Source organism: Anabrus simplex, chromosome 1, assembly GCF_040414725.1.
Source record: "Anabrus simplex isolate iqAnaSimp1 chromosome 1, ASM4041472v1, whole genome shotgun sequence".
NCBI classification, from domain to species: Eukaryota; Metazoa; Arthropoda; class Insecta; order Orthoptera; family Tettigoniidae; genus Anabrus; species Anabrus simplex.
Window position 1 is genome coordinate 1793798261 of NC_090265.1, and position 23491 is coordinate 1793821751.

The following is a 23491-nucleotide window of genomic DNA, read 5'->3' on the forward strand; positions in this document are numbered from 1 at the left end:
TTGCCCGAATTCCTCATAATTCACGTTTTCTTTAAGGTATCCCTATGTTGCTCTCCTATTTTAAATCGATTTGCAATATCTTGGGGCAAATCCGCGTCTAAAGCGGAAATGCTCGATGAAGTCCTTTTCATAACACTGAGGAAAGTTTCAGTTATATTGTATTTATTAACATGAATTGATTTTGGAATTTTGTATAGGCTTGGTTCTAAAAGGGCCAATGTCAAAAACCTGTTTTTGAGCCATGAGCATTCGAAGTTTTGCTTATAGTTTTACAATTATTATTTTCTACAACTAACTTTAAATAACTTTATACTTTCTTTATGGAAGTCACCTTATTAAACGCTAATGTTTTCTATCGTATTCTATAAAAATTGCCAGGTCTCTAATATTTATTGGTAATCTAACATTATTGGCAAGGGCTTATTTAATTAAACGTTAACTGTTCGTTTAGTACTTAACAGAGACATTGGCCCTTTTAACATGTCGCAAGCCAGGATAAAACGCTTTTGTATCAGTTAATATCTCAATTTCGATAAAAAATGGCATTGGCCCTTTGAGAACCAAGCCACAGATAATAGCAGCTATTCTTCACATTCACTGGATGAACATTGTAAAAGCTCGTTGTCACTTTCCATAATAATCTATTTAACCTAACATCTGATTAAGGTAATGATTCTGTGTTTTTTCGTATGTCGCATGTCAGTACATGCTTTAGACCACGGACCACTTCCGACCGTCAGGGATCGATGCGAAGAGTTGGTTGGAAAGCCGGAATGTAGTACACGGACGCTATATTGACTGTGTTGGGAAGAACCTTAAAGCTGCTTGATGGCGTACACAGGCGGTAGTAGCGGTAACAATATTACTATCGTGCTTTTTAAACCTTAAAAATAATAAAAATCTCTTTTATGGACAGTCAGTGACTGGAAACCAATAGAAGAATAATTATAAGACTAACACTTAATAATAAGCAGGCTGCTGAAGTAGCGAGTGCCCACACGTACACAAACCTGCTATTTACTTACGTAATGGAGGCGCAGTCCCGGCTACCGGTCCTCCAGTTCATTTAAACCACGCGGAGTGCGGGGAGAGAGGAGACAGAAAGTAATTAATTTGTGTCTCAACCTTCCTCCTCCCCCAAAGTATACCTTCTTCGACGCTAAATTAAATCATATATTAATGAAATTTCATAGAAATTGTTTATAGTTTCTTCTTGCTATGTTTCAATTATAGACCATTCTTTAATTATACCACTTGGAAGAAGAAAACCTGAATGTGAGACCGAGTGTCTTTTTATTACCAGGCAGCAGTAATATCCTACCCACACGGGATCTATAACCTATTTTTATTTCAACGAATGGAAACAATAAAAGAAATATATATATCTTGTCTCATACGGTGGTCCATCCATTTCCGAAATGAGTTTCTCGGAATCATAGACTGTCTGTCTTATATGACGTTCCAAGAGCAATCAATTACGAAAATGTGTCACAGAGGTTGGCTTACCTCATGCCAAATTTGAAAGAAATAATAAAAGGATATATTAGCATATTCGCTCGTAAACTGTCGCTAATGATAGAGATCGCAGAAATTGAATTATAATTGTAAATGCCAGTAATTACAGATGAACTTCCCGCTGTTAATTATAGACGTCTAGGGGGTGGGGAACCTACTACCGGGCACAGTTTATGGTCGTGTAGCAGCACCGCGTGTCTGTCTGCCTCTCACCGACATTCTGCAAATTCACGGTCAAACATCTTATTACACAGAATGGACAAAAAATGCTGCCTGGTAATAAGAGACCGTGATGAAAACCGCTGTCGGTGAGTGCGGTAGAATTCACCCATGGTATCCCCTACCTGACGAACGTAAGAGGCGACTAAAAAGGGATCCCAGGGGTTCTCAGCTTCAAAGTTCGGGTTGGTAGCCATGGAATTGTAGCTGAGTCTGGCATTATGAGCTGGTATCCACCTGGAAGGGCTCGGGAGATCTGGACTTGGGAGCGTGGATTGGCGACTACAGGACACTTAGCTGAGTCCTAGCATGGCTTCAACTTTCTTGTGTCAGGCTGCTCACCTTCAATTCTATATGACCTTGCTTGGTCGACTCTTGTTCTTTTCCGCCCCCGAAGGTATTGGAGCAGTAGACGCCTAGAGAGTCCTTCATTTTCAAGCCCTTCGTGGCCCTTATCTTCCGTTTTACGACACCTTCGTTGTTCGAACGGCCGGACCTCTTCATTTTTGCCTCTGTTTAGCGGCAAGAGATTGTACTTACTTCTAAAACAGTAACCACCACCACGAGACCGTGATAAAGGGGATGAAGGCAGTTAAAATGAGGATAGAAATCAATATTCTAGCTCGTCAATTTTCATCCAGAGTCATATGAGGCAGGTACACCCATGTTCATAAAAACCAGAACACCTCGAAAGACTAAAGCTAGGAAGTTCATATTCACAGGACATGTTCTCAAGAAATGATTATCATTTGAACCATATCGGCCCTCAGGTTCAAGGTCCACATCGGTATCTCGGCGCAGCACCACCAACTGGTAAAATGTGCCTGTGGCTCTCGTTGTTGCTATAAACCGAATGTAATGGATCAGTGTGACTTGAGCAGACGTGCAGGTTGCAAGAACCGTACCGTCAAATGAGTCAGTTTGAAAGAGAGCGCATTATTCGCATGAGGGAACGTGATGCATCCATCAGCGAAACTGCTGTTCTTGTGGGACGAAGTGCGTCGGCAGTTCAACGGGTGTGTACAGAATCGTTCACAGAAGGCCGTAGAACATGACGAGATAGGTCTGGTTGCACTTCCCCCCCAAGAAGATTGACACTTCATTCGAATGGCATTGCAGGACACTCGGCTCTGGCGCAACACTGGAACAGTGTAGCACTACCAGGAGTGACAGTCCGTCACCGTTTATTACGGTCTCCACTTCTCTGCCTACCCTTGACTAATATGCATAAACATGCCAGACTGCAAAGGTGTATGGAACGACATCATTGGGGACAGGAATGGCAGCATATAGTGTTTTTGGACGAATCCACGTTTTGTTTGTTTGAAAATGATGGCCGAATTTTGGTTCGCCGCAGACAGCGGGAGAGGCAGCACATTGAGTGCATTCGCACAAGACACAGAGCACGAACCCAAGGCCTTTTGGTGTGGGTGTTGTTGTGTACAACCACAAATCACAGCTGGTGCATATTCAGGGCACTGCGACCAGTTTGACCTACGTGAATGACATCCTGCGACCAGTAGCCTAACTCTTCCGACACCATATCTCAGCAGGACATTGCGCAACCACATGTTTCTGCACGAACACGAGCCTTCTTGTTGTCACAGGATGTCAGACTGTTGCTCTGGCCCGTCCGATCACCGGACTTGTCGCTAATCGAAAATGTGTGGGATATGGTGAAATGACGGGTGTGGCGCTGTGACCGAATGCCAACCACCAATGATGAACTGTGGAACCAGGTGAATGGAGCATGGATGGCTATACCCCGGGACGCAATTCGCCCCTTGTACGGGTCGATGCCATCACGCATAAAACATATGAGTGCCCATGGAGAACCCAGTGCCTACTAGGCTGAGCCTAGGTGACTGAAATGTTAATCGTTTGTGCAGAACATACTAATGAACATTTCTTGTGAATATGAACTTCCTATCTCTAATCTTTCAAGGTGTTCTGTGTGTATGAACATGAGTGTAACATAATATGTTTTGAGATGAAGTCTGCCTGTAACCACGTCTCCTTGACAGGGGCGCGGTGACATGGTATGTGTGGAGGTAGAGTGCTCGCCATGCTGTGAAATCCTGTGTTATCGGGGAAAGACAGCGAAAATTTACCGGCACTTTAACCGGGGTTGTCGACTGAGGAAATGCTTGCTTTGTTTCCGAGTGGCAGGAGTGGAGCGAACATGGTTAGCGGTAAGCGTACTGAATGATGGGATCTCTGTTGAGCGTAGGTTATTAGGACTTGTCTTCCCATTCCTTGATACAGGGTTGGGGATGAGGTAAGAACATATTTACGGCATGTTTTGCGGTCGGGTGCCCTTCCTAACGCTATCCTCAGTAGAGGAGCTAATGAAGATGATGGTGAATTAAAATGGCTAAGGAGGTGGATTAAATAGGCTGTCGCGACATTTGCCTTCAAGTGATGAAAAGGGAAACCACGGAAAACCAATCTCAGAACAGAGCAGCCTGAACCCACTACTCCTCCTAATTTTTTGTTGAACAGTATTCCTGTTAGTTACCAACATGGTGATGTATAGTATTTGACAACCGATATTTCTCGTTGAGATATTTCTCCTAAATTAGAAGTCGTATGACAGAACCGTTCACAGATATCTACGTCATCTCCGTGGCACAACTTATTGAGGAAATGGCGAGTAACAAGGTTTTGTTTTAAACATTATTTCCGTACGCTTACCGCTAACCATCTTCGCTATTCTGCCTGACCACACACTCTATCCTCGTCATTCGGAAACAAAGGAAACATTTCTTCAGTCACCCTGAACGGCTGCGCAGCTAAAGTCGCCGCCTGTCTCTGTAGATGCGTCGCTCGATGTAGAAACCTCGCAACCAACTCCTTCATCTGATCGTTCATCCTTGTTGATTTGTTCCTCAGGGCCTTACTTGGTGCTTAGTGATCGGGAAATGTCAATATCCATCAAAAAGTGGATTGGGAATTTTTGCTAGAATGCAAAGTTTAACAAATCGAACTGAGATCAAGCAAAGGAAAGTACCATCTCATAAATCACAGTTATGTCTGATGGCAGCGTAGGGATAGAAACGGGCTAGGACTGGGGAGGGAAAAAAACATGGCCTTAAATGAGGTACAATTCCAACGTTTGCCTGGTGTAAAAGTGGTAAACCACAGAAAACCGTCTTCAGGGCTGCCGGCAGTGGAATTGGAGCCGACTACGTCCTGAGGGACGTGAGCTGTGGAGAGTGTGAGGGCCCCGGGTTCTATTCCCGGCCGAGTGTTTAGCTTCCTCTGGTTGTTTGTACATTACACTAACTGTAACACAAGTGCGCAACCTCCTCCTGGGATTGGTGTCAGAAGGTATCCGACTGTAAAACTGTGTGACTCTCAAAAATAGGGAATAACAAGGAGAGACTTGGTTTGTATCCTCACTTCAACTCACGATCTGTGATTACTGGACGAAGTTACACTCTGTATCCTAAGTCTATCATTTACAGATATTATACATTCATTTGTCCACGGTTTATTGCTTCTTCCCTGACCTCTTTGGTATTACGTCATCTATTATTTTCCTTCATTTCATTTTTTATTTTCAAAATCTCGCTCCACTAGGAGGCTGGCCAAGACAAAGAATACACAGAATCAATAAAAACAGTCTTAAGTTATTTCTAATCCCTTAGCCAGGGGGCAGTATCGTCTCCAGAACCGGGAAAACTGTTTCTAGTAAAACCCGACAGAGTGGAGGGGATAAAGCAATGCAAGAGAATATCACAGAATATATTATCCCACTAAGACTGGCTGTCGTCGAAACATCGACGATATCAGCCTCAAGTATCCAACAAAGACGTGGCCAACTCCTGCATAGTGTTATGAAATTTCTGTCTCTCATTTGTGTGTTGCTCAACTTCTCCCACGTCGTGATAACACAACACATACTGATGCAATATGAGCAAGGAAGGAAAACATGTTGCCAGCGCTCATTATTCCTACACAGAATCTATTTATTGAGGGACAGTGTACTGGCGCAGAAGGAGTGGTCAATATAACAGGAACGACTATTTCAAGCAAGAAACTTCATAATGACATGTTTCCATGATATAACGTATTTAAAGTACATTTGCGGCACGCATATACTGTATGTGTCTCTCCACACGTATCGTCATGCACTTGTCCGTGCCGTGTGCCTGTAGTATGACTAGATGCATGTATTCCTAAACAGATTGTTGAACTAAACGTTCAGAAGGAAAATGCAAACTTGGAAGAATACCTGTTTCACGCAATGTGCTGACACTCTACGATCAGGAAAGCGCCGACGGCATTCTGCGACAGCAGCAGGAGCACTACACCGTATCTGCATATTCTTCATTAGTGTAGATGCTTCTCTCTGATACACTCTCAGTCCCTCGCACTATTTCACTCAACTGCGCGTTTAATGACAGAAACACATCCCGAGCAAATAGGTTTGAAAGCAGAGAGGAATAAAACGTCAAAGAAGTTGGGTGGGTTAGACACGAGCGCAAAATCAAGTGCACATACATGTATGCTACCTTGCAACAGGGCATATATCCATGCGAAGTTTCTTCCTTCAAATGATCGTTCCTCTCATATCCCTGAATATGGACCATTCATCTTTGAACAATCTAAAATAAGAGTTTTGTCTTTATATGCTCAGGATTTAAAAACAATGGTCTGGTCCATCACACTTCCTCAGACGGCACTCCTCAATAATGTGCTGCACTGACTGGAAAGGGGCTCCGCAGCCACAGGCAGGGAATTCACTTATTGAACCCTCGGGCCATAACAAAGGTCATGGGTTCATTACGTAGCACGTGTCCTGTTCTAAGAGTTTAGACCATTGGTGTCTCTTCAGGTGAAATCCTGGGAGTCCAATTGTGGGGACGTGGATGCCTTGGTGTTTCACACGTGCAGAGCTCAAGCTTTGACGCCATTGAAGCCAGTTATGTGATGCCATATTGGGTTCCTTGACTTAAGACGAGGAGGAGGTAGATCAGTAAGGACCTCTGTGGATGATCTGGATGGTTTAATTTTCACGACTCTCGTATAGTTGCTTCCTGTCGTCTCAGTTCCGGAGATGGTATGTTACTGATAGTATGTAGCCACGGGATTGGGGTGGATTTTAGTGTGCCTGTTATGGTTCTCATACATTCGTTCAAATTGACGTCGATCTTTCTAGTATGAGCGCTATGTTGCCACACTGGGGCACAATATTCAGCCACTGGATAAACCATGGTGAGGGCAGTAGTGCGTAGTGAGGATGCATCACCTCCCCATGTCGTACCAGCTAGTTTCTTCATGATGTTGTTTCTTGACTTAAGTTTCTGACTTGTCTTTTCCAGGTGTTTTTTGTATGTTAAAGAACGGTCTAAGCTGATGCCATGGTACTGGGGGTTGAAATTATGTTTAATTTTTTGTTGGCAGAACACAACGTTGAGCTTTTGGTGAGCTATTTCGTTACACCGATGGAATGAGCATACTTCTGTCTTAGCCGAATTTGGGCAAAGTCTCCACGTCGTGTAGTATGCATTCAAGGTTTCCAAGTCATTGGAGAGAATGTTTTCCCCCTCTTCTAATGTGACAGTTTGGACAGCGATGGCTATATCGTCATCATAGCAGAATTTCTTGCTGATGGTGTCAGACATGTCACTGGTGTACAAGTTGAAAAGTAGTGGGGATAATACAGACCCTTGAGGTAGTCCATTTTTTATTATAAAATACTTTCTTGTCTTTTGCCCTATGATAACCTTGAAGTAACGATTTGTCAGCATGTTCTTCAGAAGGGCTGTAAGTTTCCGGCAGCGTGTATGCTTTTCAGTTTTGAATAGTAGTCCATCCAGCCATTCTGTATCATATACCGCTATCACGTCTACAAAAGCGACGGATGTCTTTAGCTTCTTCTCGAATCCTGCCTCAACATATGATGTTAATGCTAATACTTGTTCACAGCAGCTTCGTTTGGTTCTGAAACCCTCCTGGTATGTTGGTGTTATGTCATTTATTATTTCCTGGATTCGGTTGAGGATGAGGCGTTCCAACAATTTGTAGCAGACCTTCAGTAGTGCAATAGGACGGTAGCTTTAGGGGTCATCTGCTGGTTTTCCTGGTTTGAGGATTGCCATGGTGTGAGCCATCTTGAACTCCGGGGGAATGATTCCAGTCTCCTCTAATACATCACTGAAGAGGTTCTTGAGCCATATTTTTCCCATGCTTACCAAGATATCTTATCAATTCAAGGAAGATACCATCTAAACCTGCGTCCTTCCTCATTGTTAGCATGTTGATTGCTTTCTCAATTTCTTCTTGGCTGAATGAATTAGCAAGTCTAGAGTCATTTTTGAGGCTGTTGCCCAATTTCTTCATCTCTCTCTCAATGTGTTTCTTGGTAGTGGGGTCTATTGGAATTTTGTCCGCTCTTGATTTGATATATAGTGCCATTTCATTTGGTGTTATTCCTGGCTGCTCTTTGCGTATGTTTGGAGCAGCGCCACGTTTACTAAGGAGGGTCCATGCTTTTCTGCTCGAGTGAGTAAAGCTCAGCTGAGAAGTTAGATCTCTCCATTTCTCTTTTCTTCCTTTACGCAGATCTTCTAATAACTTTATTCCCATTTCAGGATCTCCAGTTTTCTGATATCTATCATACAATTTTTGAGTAGTTTTATCCCAGCATGGAATGTACTGCTTCCTGAATCACCGGGGGATGTTTCGCTTAGCTGCACCGATGACAACGCCTAGAAACCTCTTGTAATTTTCTGCCTTAGGAGGAATCCATCTCAGATTACTATCTACTTCTGATCTGTACTGGTCCCAGTTTGCCTTATTGAAGTTCCATCTTTATTTATCTATAGATCTGACAACTTGTATTTCATGACCTGTATTGATAAGAGTGGTTCTGTGTTGACTTCATGGAAAATGTTGAAGGACTTATCTTGTATGGTCTAGAGGGGAGTTTTCTTTCATCTGTGGAAACAATAACCAGATCAGGGTTGGTGTCAGATTGCCATCTAGCAGAGTGGAATGTTTCCTCTGCTTTAACATCAAAACTGAGATAAAGGTCTTGGCTATCACACCACAGAGCCAGTTTTTCTCCATTTTTATCATTGTTTGCGTAGCCCCAGGATGTGTGACGGCTGTTAATATCTCCTACATATATAGAAGGAGTGGGCAATGAAGGCAGTGTGGAGTTGGCCAGTTGGAGTAATGCGATAGTCAAATGATTAATTTGGCAGTGATTCTATATCTGTCATTCTTTGGTAGTTCACCTGTCAAATGTTGAAAATATTATTTCTGGCATACATGACTGGTCCATGGACAGGTGAGAAAAGACTCGCTATAATTTTGTATCCTGCAATCTACCCCTGCTCTCCAAATCTTCCTCTGTCAGATGAGGTTCTTGTATTCTTAGGATGTCAATTTTCAGGTCATCAAGTATTAACATTTGTCCTTTGACAGGCCTTCTGCATTTATCTGTAGAACGTGAGCGCTGGTAAACAAGCTTCCTGCTCAAGTGCCTTTGGTAGGTTTCGTCTTCTCGTGGAACTTTGATTGACTGTGAGAGATCCAGGATCTAGTTCGGTTGCCTATTTGTCCTGCATGAGCAGTCCGTTGCCCAGGGTACACCACAAGGAGGTCATCTACACGTGCATATCATGAGAAAATGGCTGAATGGAATTTAATGAAAATTCGTCTCTAAATTCGGAGCCGGCTGTGGAGGCTACAATCCAGCCTGTAAATAATTTTATTCACGCTGAGCGAAATGGTAGTTTAGGGAAAGGCCTAAAATTTAAATCTCAAATACCTTTGTTATTAGTGGCCTTATCCGTAAATACTACATAACTGAAGTTACATGGAATTAAATTTCCCATCATTTAAGTCTTATACATGTTTACTCTGCCGGCTATGTTCACGGATTTGGAGTTTCCATATCAACGCTGAACCACGAGAAAATAGGTGAACAGAATTTAATGGAAATCTGTATGTAAAGTCAGGGAATAAGGCAGTACAGTCTAGGCTATAGTCTAAATACGTTTATTCAAGCTGGATGAAATGGTAGTTTATGGGAAGGCGCGAAAATTTAATTGTTAAATACCTATTTGTCCGCCTCTGTGGCGTAGTGGTTAGTGTGATTAGCTGCCACCCCCGGAGGCCCGGGTTCGATACCCGGCTCTGCCACGAAATTTGAAAAGCGGTACGAAGGCTAGAATGGGGTCCACTCAGCCTCGGGAGGTCAACTGTGTAGAGGTGGGTTCGATTCCCACCTCAGCCTTCCTCGAAGTGGTTTTCCGTGGTTTTCCACGTCTCCTCCAGGCAAATGCCGCGATGGTACCTAACTTAAGTCCATGGCGGCTTCATTCCCTCTTCCTTTTCTATCCCTTCCAATCGTCCTATCCCCCCGCACGGCCCCTGTTCAGCATAGCAGGTGAGGCCACCTGGGTGAGATACTGGTCCTCTCCCGACCCGATATGTGACGCTCCAGGACACTACCCTTGAGGCGGTAGAGGTGGGATCCCTCGCGGAGTCCGAGGGAAAAACCAACCCTGGAGGGTAAACAGATTAAGAAAAAAGAAAGAAAACACCTATGTCATTGGTTCTATCGAAAATTGTTATATAATTAAAATTACAGAGAATATAATTTCCGATCGTTTGTGTCTTAACAGAATTCATGAATTTAGACTTTCGTTGGTTAATTCTTATCAACGCCGAACGCTGCTAACACGGAAATGTTGTTCAATTGTGTTAACTGACACTAGTAAAGCGGAGCAGTTATCGGTCCATATAGACAAGGAAAATTGAGAAGATGATTATAAAGTATTAGAAAAATCGTAAAGGAAATACAGCTTGAAGGATGAAACGAGAGAGAGTTATGATAGAAGGAATACTGGCTTGCCTTTACATGAGATGTGCTAATATCACATAGTCGGAAGAAAACTAAATATGAAGGCCTGCAATATATCGAAAGTTCATAACACTGATGAAGAATAAGATCACACTAACTACTGCTGCCACTCCTCTCCGATAGATAGAATTACTACTGCGTGCCGAGAAAGTAGCTGGACTTTGTACATGTTGTATGTTTCCACCGTCAAGGCCGGGTACTGCACCTGGTTATATTATACAAGAACGCCTCAATATCACGTGCGATTTCGTACAAAGCGCAGAAAGATGCAGTACAGTTTATTTAAAAATATTAAATTCACGGATTGCCAATCCTAAATTCCTTTCCCTCCTTAACTTTCACATGCCATGACAAAATTCAATATGTAATTTAGTATGGCTACGCAGTATCTACAAGTGTATGTACAACAGAGCGGCTTGAGGATGTCTCCCATTGACACAACACTGTAGGAGGTAGACCTGCACTGTACCCCAGAGGATGTCGGTAATATAAGATCACATATTATAGCGACTGGAAAAGGGTTAATTCTGGATCCCAGAGCAATGATGGAGAAGAACGTTTCGTCACTGTTCCGGCAAAAGGTCATACCTCACAAAGCTCTTCCTATCCATCATTTCCCTTAAGACTGGTCACGCCTCGCAGCCGTCCATCAGAACAACTTTCGTTGCGTTCATTTTCGTATGCTGGCGTGTAAAGACAAGTACATCATACTGTAGCAGTGCGTAGATAAGTCGTACAAACATACATTCTTAGACTGCGGTAGGGAAAGGTTCATTTTCCTTTATACGCAAGCATAGGAAAATGAACACTACGAAAATTGTTCTGGTGTACTACACATGCGTAGGACCTATGTGGCCGGGTCGCATGACCAGTCTTAAGGAAAATAATGGAAATGAAGAGCATTCTGAGATGTGGCCTTTCGGCCGAACAGTGACTGCCGACGTCAGTGAAGAGAAATGTGACTGTTCACCGCTCAACCTTCCTGTTAATGCAAGGAAGGTAAAAGTTCCCGTTTTCTAGGTTCGGGATACACCATGTACATTTACGAACACGTTCTTAAAATCATTAGATGTATATAGTAATAATTAAAGTGCGGGTCTTTTTCTCGTAGACGGCTTATTAGGCGACCTGCATGTCTGTGAAGATGAGGGCCCTACCTAGGATGGTTTCTAATGCTGAAAACGCTTCACACACCCAGTCCCCGAACCATTGGAATTAACCAACTAAGTTTAAACTCCCCAACCCGACCGTGCATCGAATCCGGGACCCTCTGAACCGAAGGCCAGTACGCTGACCATTCAGCCAACGAGTCGGACGGTTTATATAGTCAGAGAGTGCAACATATTTGCAGTAATATGTTAAAATATTTCTTAATAATTCTACGTAACCATTTAACCACTATTCCCATACCTGTTACTGTCATAAACATGTGTATGTATAGTATCTATTCAAGATAAGTGGTTACAATGTAATTCTTCACTTTTTTGTACGAAGTTATATTGTATTTGTTTGAGCGATGTTCTGTAGCTTTACGGGCAGATGTCCTTATTTTGGAATTAATAAAAAATGGATAATTCATATTCAGCCCAATGCATAGTACCACGTTAAATTATATCATATTAAGTGAAATTAGATTAGATGATATGTAATTACATTAGGTTAGATGAACTAAGTTATAACTCCACAATGTAAGAAACTTATATCTGCTGTAATTATACTTAAAATCCCCTGGAATGCAATAAATTACAGTCAATTAATTCATCAACGTTCACGTCCAACTTTCAAATCGCTTTGCTGGCAGCCCTGAAGATGGTTTTTCGTGGATCTCCATTCTCACAGCAGGCAAATGCTGGGGTTGTTCCCACAGTCGTTTCCTTCTAGCCGTTTCGCCATAGGCCCTGTCTGTGTCGATGAGACGAAAAGCAGATAGTAAGATGTTCGTTTTAGGGTCTTCTTTTTTGCTAGTAGTTTCACGTCTCATCGAGCATGTTCAGTGATGGAAGTATTTTCCTGTTGTGAAAGTGGGAAACCACTGTAAAAACCTTTAGGATTTCCAGCATCCCCCGAATGCAAACTCACAGCTACGCGACCCTAGCACAAGGCCAACTTCAGATGAAAAATTTACCCTCAGATTCACCAGAATTAGATTTCAAACGACGGCAAACTTTCTTGAGTTTATCACAGTTTATTTCGGGGGTTACCGGAGCTTTGGGGATCCTTTTACGTCTCATTAACAGAGATAAGTGCGCAGCAATAATCGGGTATTGGGTGGACCTTCACTAAAGTACTTAGCGGTACTTAGTGGTGGTGTTTTCTGGTATAAAAATGGGAAACCACTGACAACAATCTTCAGGACTGCTGATGGCGGGGTTCTAACCCTCATCTGCAGAATGTAAGCTTATAAAAACACACCCAACTCGCTCGACCTATGGCAGTAGTAGCGCCTGTGACAAAATGTGGTGATCGTGCTTGAAGGCCTTGGTCTCCGCCCCTCCCGGCCCATATCGGGCGTTTAATTAAAACCTATCGGTGCCTTCGCTAATGATCTCTGAGCACGAGGCATGCGTGACACACACGTGCTATCACTGGCGGAAGTGCTTTAACACCTAATTACCGCACAGCGGGAACAGGGAGCATTGCGTGATTGTAAGCCAGAAACTGCTGACGGATATAATGGGTCTAAATGGGGATCTGTCACAAGTACAAATACCTTCCGTCAGGTAAATAACCATCTCATTTATCTGCGTTATCAACGAGATGAAAAAAAATACATTTTCTTAACAAGTCTCCCGTATAAAAAAAATGAAATGTCGTATGGCTTTTAGTGCCGGGATATCCCAGGAAGGGTTCGGCTCGCCAGGTGCAGGTTTTTCTATTTGACACCCGTAGGTAACCTGCGCGTCGTGATAAGGATGAAATGATGATGAAGACAACACATACACCCAGCCCCCGTGCCATTGGAATTAACCAATTAAGGTCAAAATCCCCGACCCGGCTGTGAATCGAACCCGGGACCCTCTGAACCGAAGGCCAGTACGCCGACCGTTCAGCCAACGAGTCGGACAAGTCTCCCGTGACAAAGAAAAAATAAAAAGGAATGCTAAGCCTTTTTCTTGTTATTCATAACGCATTGCAACATCCTCATAAGCACCGCAATGATTATTTTTGAAATGCAATATAAACATTCTACACCAGACCCAGCTATATCAAAGAATGAAATAAAATAAATAAGAACTCAAGAAATAGGAAAAGCCTCTGGAAAATTCTAGGAGCACAGAGATCTAGAGACGAAATCGTCGCTGTTCGAGCAAAATGTAAGACTGGTCACGCCAGCGAGGCACAGTACCTTACCGGACTCTAGGAATGTATGTTTGCACGAGTCCTACAGTATAAGATTCATCTTCCCTTACACAGCTGCATACGAAAATGAACACAACGAAAATTGTTCCGATAAACTGTATATCCATACGTTGCTGGGAGGCGTGACAAGTCTTAAGGCAAATAATAGATAGGAAGAGCATAGGGAGATATAACCTTTTGCCCGAACAATGGTGAAACATGGAAGAAAACGGGAAGATGAGGACTTCGTCACGTACACCGTAAAGATCACGGATAGAATGTGAAAACTAAACTTGAAATAATGCGGATATTTAGTGAGAATGAACGAAAACCAATTGAAGGATATCTTCGATTAGGTGGTAAGACTCAACAGACCACGAAACAGGTGGTTGTGTTCAAAGAGGACGCGAAGAAATTGAAACCAAAACACAACTGCACGAAAACAGAAAGGAGTTTGGGCATCGAATCGTCAAGCTCCAAACTGTCCCAGTGTAACAGTTAAACAGTAGGTCCAAGTTGATAATAACCTAGTAGCAGAGAAAGATAAGAAGCATAGAATGAGAAAGTTCTGGGATGAAAAGGAATTACTGATGAGAAAGCCACTTTTTCGGGGCCAGCAGATGCCGAGATCGGAAGCAAGAAACGGGTAATGAAATAACACATTTTGCGATGGTTACTCAGTCATCAGAACCAACAACTTCTCATACTATATCACATTGTCCGACTCGTCGACTGAATGGTCAGCGTACTGGCCTTCGGTTCAGAGGGTCCCGGGTTCGATTCCCGGCCGGGTCGGGGATTTTAACCTTCATTGGTTAATTCCAATGGCCCGGGGGCTGGGTGTTTGTGCTGGCCCCAACATCCCTGCAACTCACACACCACGCATAACACTATCCTCCACCACAATAACACGCAGTTACCTACACATGGCAGATGCCGCCCACCCTCATAGGAGGGTCTGCCTTACAAGGGCTGCACTCGGCTAGAAATAGCCACACGATATTAAAGTACTTAAAATCACAATATGGATTTTTTGAAGGAGTTTGTGAAGGAAGCCCTTCGCCCTTCTTCTTCTTCTTTAATGCTGTCCAATAGTTTTTTGTTTTCGCTCAAAATATCTCTGTTTCTTAGTCTTCTTGATCTTCCAGACACAATAAATAGGCCTACATTCTGACAGCTCCTATTCTTCATAAGTGACCATAGTCCTTGTGTAACGTCCCATTAACAAGTTTTTGCGGTTTGCAGAGAGTCTGAAGTACCAGAACTTTCTTGAAAGAGTTGTTGTGAGTGGCAACGGAACGGCCCAATGTTGGATACATTACGAATTAATAGTAATTATTATTATTCTCCTTTAAGGCCGTTAGAGACCACGTCAAGTAACATTTCTGTTCTGGAAGCCTTTTTTTTTTTTTTTTTAGCTCAGAAACGTTACATTCTTTCTCTGGCCGCCTCTGTCCAGACGCTGTTCTGCTTTTGTCGTCGTGGAAGCCATTAAAGTGGTGTTTAGACATGTCCTCCTGATTTAGTCCCATGCTCTTGAGGTCCTTCCTTACTTCCTTGAACCATTTATCCGAGACGTTGTCCAATACATTAGAAATCTGCTTCATTAGTCGGGATGCATCGTTCCTGAACAGTTGTCCGTAGCTCCATCAGCTGTTCATTATTAACTCTTCTCTTCCTCGCAGTCTATCTGTTATCTTAGGACCTATTATTTTGCGAAGGTCTCGCTCTCATACTCCTCTGCTTCTCTCAGTCCAACATTTCCTGTCATTTTGAGGCAGTCACTTGCATACAGACACTCGGGTTTCATCACCGTGTTATAGCTTTCCTTGAGATTGCTTTTTTCTTGTGTAGGACATGCGCCCTACTAAAAGACGCGGCCATCTTCTCTCGCTCGCCGTTGTTAGCTTCTTTCTCACTAGTTTTCATCTGCACTATCTCACCAACATATCTGAAACTCTCCATTTTTTCTACTTTACCGCACTCTCTTGTTAGGTGCTGAGGTGCTGTGCGGATATTGGATATGTATTTTGTTTTCTCGAAAGAAATACGGAAACCAACTTTATAGTTATAATTATAATTATATTATAACATTAAAAATAACTATAATAATTGCGTGGCCTCATCTACAATATTAATGTTATAATCACAGCAATAGAACCAGCTTTTGGGTGGTTAGGCCGTGTGCATAATGCAGAGTTTCGTCCAGACGTGCCATTTGGACTCATCAGCTGGAATGGCACGCCCCTCCAGGACTCTGCATAGCAGAATATTAATGTTACTCTATTAGGGTGCCTGTCCATCGTCTTCGATGTATAGTTTTATTCTATAAATTTACCCTCCGCAGTCAACATTTTTAACAGTGGCACAGAAAGTAAGTGCAGATAATAGACTAATGGCTCTTCATGACTTGAGCTGTAGAAACTGGATCGAGATGTGGAATGAAATGATTTAGCAAACCCGTATGGCGTCGGACGTGCAACATTCTATGGCATTAAAGAAAACGGGCGAAAAAATCGAGACTTTTAAACAAATGTCTGGGTGAGAAATAGATGAGCGGCAGATTATAAATACGGAGGATAACCCAAAAATTGACTAAGGCCGTATTCAGCAAAGTCAGTTACGTCAGATAATGCCATTTTCTCGGAGAATGCTCACTTCTGTATTCACCATAGAGTTTATTGCGGTATACCAAAACTAAGTTATCGTTTCAGTATGAATTTGAATCTTCAATTTCTCATACTAACTAACGCAGGGAAAACAAATTACTACGCGCTGCCGCCTTTATATAAGATATAGGGCTAAAAACAGCTTTATCGAAGGATAACCTAGCTACAGTACAAAGAGTGAAGGTCATGTTCTCTGCTCTTTCGAGACTAACCTATGAACCGTTCTGTGTAGAAGAACGGCGATTCTACGACACAACGCCAAGCTTTACATCAAGGACTGGAGGATAAAAATATCGAATATATGGATACATTTTTTACTAAGCAGACGGCAGGATTTCGTCAGAATGGATGAAATCTGACTACAAACTGCGGCACACCACAACATGACTGCGACAGGCGCAGCACGACGATATATCCTGCGGAGTGGCACGGAGCTTCCAGTCAAAAAGTAAAACCGTTTATGAGTAAGATCAGTACCTGTAAATGGCTTTTCATAAATTTCGTCCACTATTGGCCAGAAACAAAGAAGGAAGCCTAATATGACGTTCAAAGAGAAGGAAACATCAACATCATAGAGAATAAGGAAACAGACTACACATTGCGTATTTCGTTCTAAAAGCAAGTCAATATTCGTTAAAAATGTCACACCCAATCATGTACCATAAAAGGTATTCACAACTCGTCTGTTACCGAGCTCTTACATTGCATTCGGATTAAGTGGATACGAATCGCACTGTCGGAAGCGCTGAATATGCTTTTCCGCAGTTTCCTATTTTAACGCCAGGAAATGTTGGCGCTGTATTTAATTAATGCCACGGCCAATTCCCTCTCACTCCTAGCCCTTTTCTATCGCATCGTCCCCACATGACCTATCTGTGTAAAGCAAATTGTAACAAAAAACAAAAGAATTCATCTCAGCCATCAACCACCACGGAGGTGGCAGATTCCTAGTATTTTCTTTAACAATGTCAAAAAAATCAGATCAAAAATTAGATGTATGGCTTTTCAGGCGTTTGCTCTATTAACCAGCATTTCGTCTTAGGTCTGACACTAGACTCGTCAGAGTGGGATATGTCAGACCCTACCCACTGACGCTGGGTGTATCCAGGTGAACTTATCAGAAACCCTTATAAAAGGCACAGTCTGATAACTCCACAATGGAATTAATGGCCGCCTAGGAATTCCGAATGGAAAATCTAAATTCCAATAGAGGGAATTAGATATGCTCTATTGGTGGAAAAATATCTAATTCCCTCTATGGGAACTTAGAATTTCCAATGTCAAAGAAGTTAGAAATTCATTGAACATCTCCCTTAATAAATTATTACAATCCCTACCCCCTCTTTCTATGAACGAATATTTTCCTTCCTCTTAAATTCCCACTTTATCCTCACATTGTGTTCTTTTCTATCACGTAAAGCTCCTCTCAATATTATTCGTCTACTAATGTCATTCCACGCCATCTCTCCACTGACCAGTCAGTCGAGCAGCTCGTCTTCCCAGCCCTAGGTTTGCAACATTTTCGTACTTTGTTTGCAATTGAAGGTTACTTTTGATCATGGATAACACTGACAGTGTCGAGTGCCACTGCAGTCCTCAACAATGTGAGTATCTCCTCCATTCCAGTTGTCTACAATCTGCCATCCTCAAAGGCTGAACACATTGAAGTCTGAGCAGCTCAAGTTAGATCTTACACAGCGGAATGAGAATTTTAGTGCGTTTTCACATTTTTATACAAAATTAACTGATATCCGCACTTACAATCAGAAACCTCTTTTGGATTCAGCAACGTTTGAGCTACGCATGCATATCTTGTTTTTCAAAACTGGAGCAAAACCACTAACTTTTATAAATAAATTATTAACCTTCTTTTCTTCTTTGAATGTTTTGAAATTTTCACAATGCATATTGAAAACATGAAAAGTTACGCATTCACACATACCACGATACGTGTATGAAACTGCATTAATTGTGGAAATTGGCCATGTGACACCATGCGCCTCGGTAGCACCAACTTAGTATCATAATAGAATTAGGTTTCGAATATGTGCTCATACCTGGTATTTGTTTATGAACCACAAGCACTCTGCTAACGGTTGCAATACGTTGAAGTGGATATATAAGCACTAGAAGTCAACTCCGTACGGCGTACGTCCCTCGTTCTCCACGGAACATTACCATGGACGTATGGCGCACGGCGCTCTTATTCCTACTTTACCGGTACAATTTTAAACAGTCATAATTCACATTACCCGAGATCATTTTGTTAGTGAACACAAATTTGACTACTATCTCGGCTTTCTTAACTTTAAACCATGATAAAAGCTTTTACTCGATTTGGAAAATACGGGCTTAATTATTGAATGAAAGATGTCTTAAAGAACGCACACATTAACGGATAGATTCTTCACGTTCTTCTACAAACAAATTACGGGCATTTTCATGCTAGTGACGCATGGCTGGCAACATTGAAAAAATATAAAACAACTTCAATATCTACAGTATATTTTTCCCATAAAACCGGAAGTTATCTTTAGCCTATAAACCTCAATAATCCGGATTTTCCAGTCATCCCGAGAGAGCCGGATTTCAAAGATTTCACAGTACAATGATTCGAATAAGTTATGAGTCTGATGTCTGACCTGTAGTTGTCAGTCCATGAGGTAGGCACGTCTACAGGCTTGCCGGATGTGGTCTGAGGGCCGTGAGGTCGTGCCCAGGGAGATGCCTGGTGGTGCTGGACCGCCCCCGCACTGTGGGGGTGGTATCCTGGGAACTGTGGGTTGGGCTGATGAGTGGCAGTAGGAGCGCCGCTGGGATCGGCGGTGGACGTCGCGTAGCCTGTGTTGTAGCCACTCAGAGCGCCAGCCGCGTAACCACTCTGTTGAGCCCAGGTCGAAGTGTGACCTGAAACAAGCATTGTCAGCATCAATCAATCAATCATTCACTACTGATCTGCGTTTAGGGCAGTCGCCCAGGTGGCAGATTCCCTATCTGTTGTTTCCCTAGCCTTTTCTTAAATGATTGCAAACAAAATTGGAATTTAATTGAACTTCTGCCTTGATATGTTATTCCAATCCCCAACTCCCCTTCCTATAAACGAATATTTGCCCCAATTTGTCCTCTTGAATTTCATCTTTATGTTCATATTGTGATCTTTCCTACTTTTAAAGACACCACTCAAACTTCAACGTAATGCCTGAGACAGAATACAAAAGAGCGGATAAAACAAAGCATTCATGCAACAATACGAATAGCAAAACGCTAGTGGACGAAACCAGTCTTTCCCGACGAGGCGCATCAAAGTGCTGATTAAAGGAAGAGTCCAATGAAGTAATAATAATAATAATAATAATAATAATAATAATAATAATAATAATAATAATAATAATAATAATTCTGTAGATGGGGAAACTCTAGATGAAATAATCCGAGAGTTCGGAGAGTTCACCTAATACGTGAAATCCTCACAGACACTGTACAAAAAGTTAAATTTATGGTGGAAATATCTAAACCAAGCAGAATAAATGCATGCATAAGGCAAGCTGATGGTTTATCTCCACTGCTGATCAACTGCGCCCTGGAGAAAATAGTAAGAATCTGGAATGAAAAACTGAAAGATCGCAAGCTATCAGCAATAACATTGGGAATAAAGCCGAGAGGTGTTGAAATAAACTATCTGGCATTTGCAGATGATTTTTCCATACTTTCAGAAAACCTGAAAAGTGTAGCAATACAAGTCAATCTCTTGGAAGAAATAGCTAATGAAACAGGTTTAAGAATTTATTTATAATAAACCAAATTATGACCAATTCCTAGGTATAAAAAATGCTCCAGAATTTTTAATAACAGAAATTGGTCCAATAAGGAATGCAGCAGATATTTGGGGGAAACAATTGAGGAAAATGATTCGGAAAAGTCCGCTATAGAAGAAAGGGTACATAAGATGAAAGGAGAATACGGAATAACTAGAAATATGTACAACAAAAAATCTTTATCTAAAAACCTCAAAATACAACACTACAACACAGTAGTCGAACCGGAATGCCTATACGCGAGCGAATGTCTAGTACTCAATTACCAGCTGTAAAAATTAGAAGCACTGGAAAGAAAAATTATACGGAAATCACTCGCTCCGCGTAGAACTAAAGAACTCCAGAAATCAAGAAGTAAGGAGAAATATGCCGGAACATAGAAAACATAACAGTAGCAATGGGAATATTCATACAGAATGGATGACAACAGGTTAACAAAACAGGTTAACAAATTATTATTATTATTATTATTATTATTATTATTATTATTATTATTATTATTATTATTATTATTATTATTATTATTATTATTATTATCATTATTATTATTATTATTATTATTATTATTATTATCATCATTATTATTATTTTACGCCCCACCAACTACTTTTATGGTTTTCGGAGACACCGAGATGCCGGAATTTTGTCCTTGTTGTTTTACGTGCCGGATACACGAGGCTAGCTGGGCAGCGATCTGACGGTACGCACTCTACATAGCCTTTTTACCGTAAGCTTGCAACTGAAGACCACTAGCATATGAACCCGTTCTTTGCAAGGGAATTGTAATCTATTTTACGATTTCTTCACGAAATTATGCGAAGTGACATCCCTGTTTAAAGTGATGTTCTACGAAATCGCGTGGCAGTAACGTGAAGTACGATAACAAAGTGGTGACAGGGTACAGTTCTAAAGCGGCAGTGGCGCTGTGCCTGAACACTGACGATCTGTTCTATTGAAGAGACCAAAATGGCTCTTTCATTAAACCATTCAACTCAACTTGAAATGGCATGACAGCCTGTAAGACAGTCCAACTCCCTTGTTATCCTCCTATCGAAAATGTGCTCATGATAATTTTTTTAGAAATTGATTTCCATTAAGGTTGGTCATGTATATTTTGTGGGAGGGTAAAATCACCGTTTCGACTTTATGAAAACCCCCAATCCAATCAGGGATTTAGAAATAATATTGACCCTAATACCTATCCAAGGGAAGATACAAAGCTTGGTAGAAATATATACAGTAGTTTAAGAACTCAACAAACGGACAAACACACAAATCGACAAGAAAGCTTTAAAAAGTCCGCTCGAACTGAGACGGAAGAACAGTCCGTCAATGATATCTCCTTATTAATCCTCCTATCTAAATTATGCACATCGGAAAAATATTAGAAATTGATTTCCATTAAGGCAGGAAGATTTCCATTACGTACGGTTGTGTATATTTTGTGGGAGTGCAAAATCAGTGTTTCGTATAAACCCCCAGTCAATTCGGACATTTTGAAAGAGTATTGGAACTAAAACCTACCCAAGGACAGGTGGATTCTAAATATGAAGTTTGGTAGAAATATATCCAGTACTTATAACAACTCAAACAAACAAAGAAACAGACACCAAAGCAAAAAATATGCATTAGGTCATTATTACACCTGAAACGAATAACTGAGTGGAAATTTAGCACAATAATCAATGTAAATGCACACGGGCGATATACATTATTGTTATAGCTTATTGCCATACCTGAAATTCCGTTACTTCTTATTAAATTGTGTTTGGTTTACGCATTGGCTTATATTTTTCAGTTTGTATTTTACTTGCTATCATAATGAATTTTCTCTTTCTTTTTACTTTTATGTTCCGGATGTCTTTTCTTTTATTTGTCGATCTTTATTTTCTTCCTTCATTGTGTGTTCTTCAAATTTGTTCTTTAGCTCAGTTATCTTTGATTTTATACTAGAATTGTATATTACTCCTGTATGTATATTATCTTGTAATTGACGTCTTTAAGTGTAAGAGAGGGTGACGAGCCCTAACTTCGCCACTGCTAAGGTCAAAATAAATAAATAAATAAATAAATTATATGCGCATTTTAAAGTCGTTTTCAAAGTAAAAGGACTGTCGTACTGAGTCAGTGTTGTCGCACATTTCAAATGAAGCACTTTTCTATGCAAATATGAGTGTATGCTATCCAGAATTTCGCTTATATTGATTGTTATTTGATCACGTATTTTGTTTAAGGGTCTATTTAAGTGTTTTTATACGGAACAATTACAATTTTTTGGAGCATTTCTCCCTTTAAAATAGAAGAATGTCCATATTTTTTTACTGAACGACATTATATTCTATGCCGTTTATTCATACTCATTATTTCCTCAAGGAAATGTAAATGGTCTCAAAGGAATATGAACTCTTACTCAATCTAAAATGGAAATACCTAATTATTTGTTTTAGCCTTTCGATTGTCAATGTTAATGGAAACCGCACGAATATATTAGCCAAACTGTTCCAGCTAAATCGATTTACCCCCAAGTTCATTCATGACTGGAGTTTCAGAGAAGGGAATTTCGTTCCATAAGATTAATAGCCTTGAAATTGAATCCCTCCATATCTACTCATTCATACCGTGAATGCGGTAAATCCTGACTCTTAGCAATAATACCACGTTCGTAAAAGTTCGGAAGTGCTGACAGGGTAATTATAGATGCAATTTTTAAACTTGAGTAATGGGATGCGTTTCACGATCCACCTGGCAGGCTGCTAGACAGTTCCATATAAGTCATCCATGACCTCATGGTAATTGCTACCAGTAAACAACTGACGCTCGGCTTACGTCAGTGACAACGCGACGTGAGAGCTCCGCATGCTTCGATCAATGAAACGGGACTTGATTCGGAGATTGAAAAAGAAAAAGCAAACCTTACTTTCTTCTTCTCATATCTGGATGTGAACTGTGTGCCGAGCACAGCAGCCTAATGCCATCCGGGCTCAGTTCTGTGGTTCTAAAATGGGGCAACATTTACCAGCACATAAAAGGATTCCTGTGCGTCAAACTTCCGG

The 23491-nt window shown here is 41.4% G+C and overlaps 1 protein-coding gene across 1 annotated transcript in view; it reads right to left on the minus strand.

Annotated features, from left to right (window-relative positions):
- The window catches only part of LOC136882881 (protein gooseberry-like), a 351093-nt gene that overhangs the window by 14972 nt on the left and 312630 nt on the right, over positions 1-23491 (minus strand). The window contains exon 6 of the mRNA XM_067155157.2: positions 19266-19530. Within this exon, the coding sequence (XP_067011258.1) occupies positions 19266-19530 (265 nt within the window). The remainder of the gene's footprint in view (positions 1-19265; positions 19531-23491) is intronic.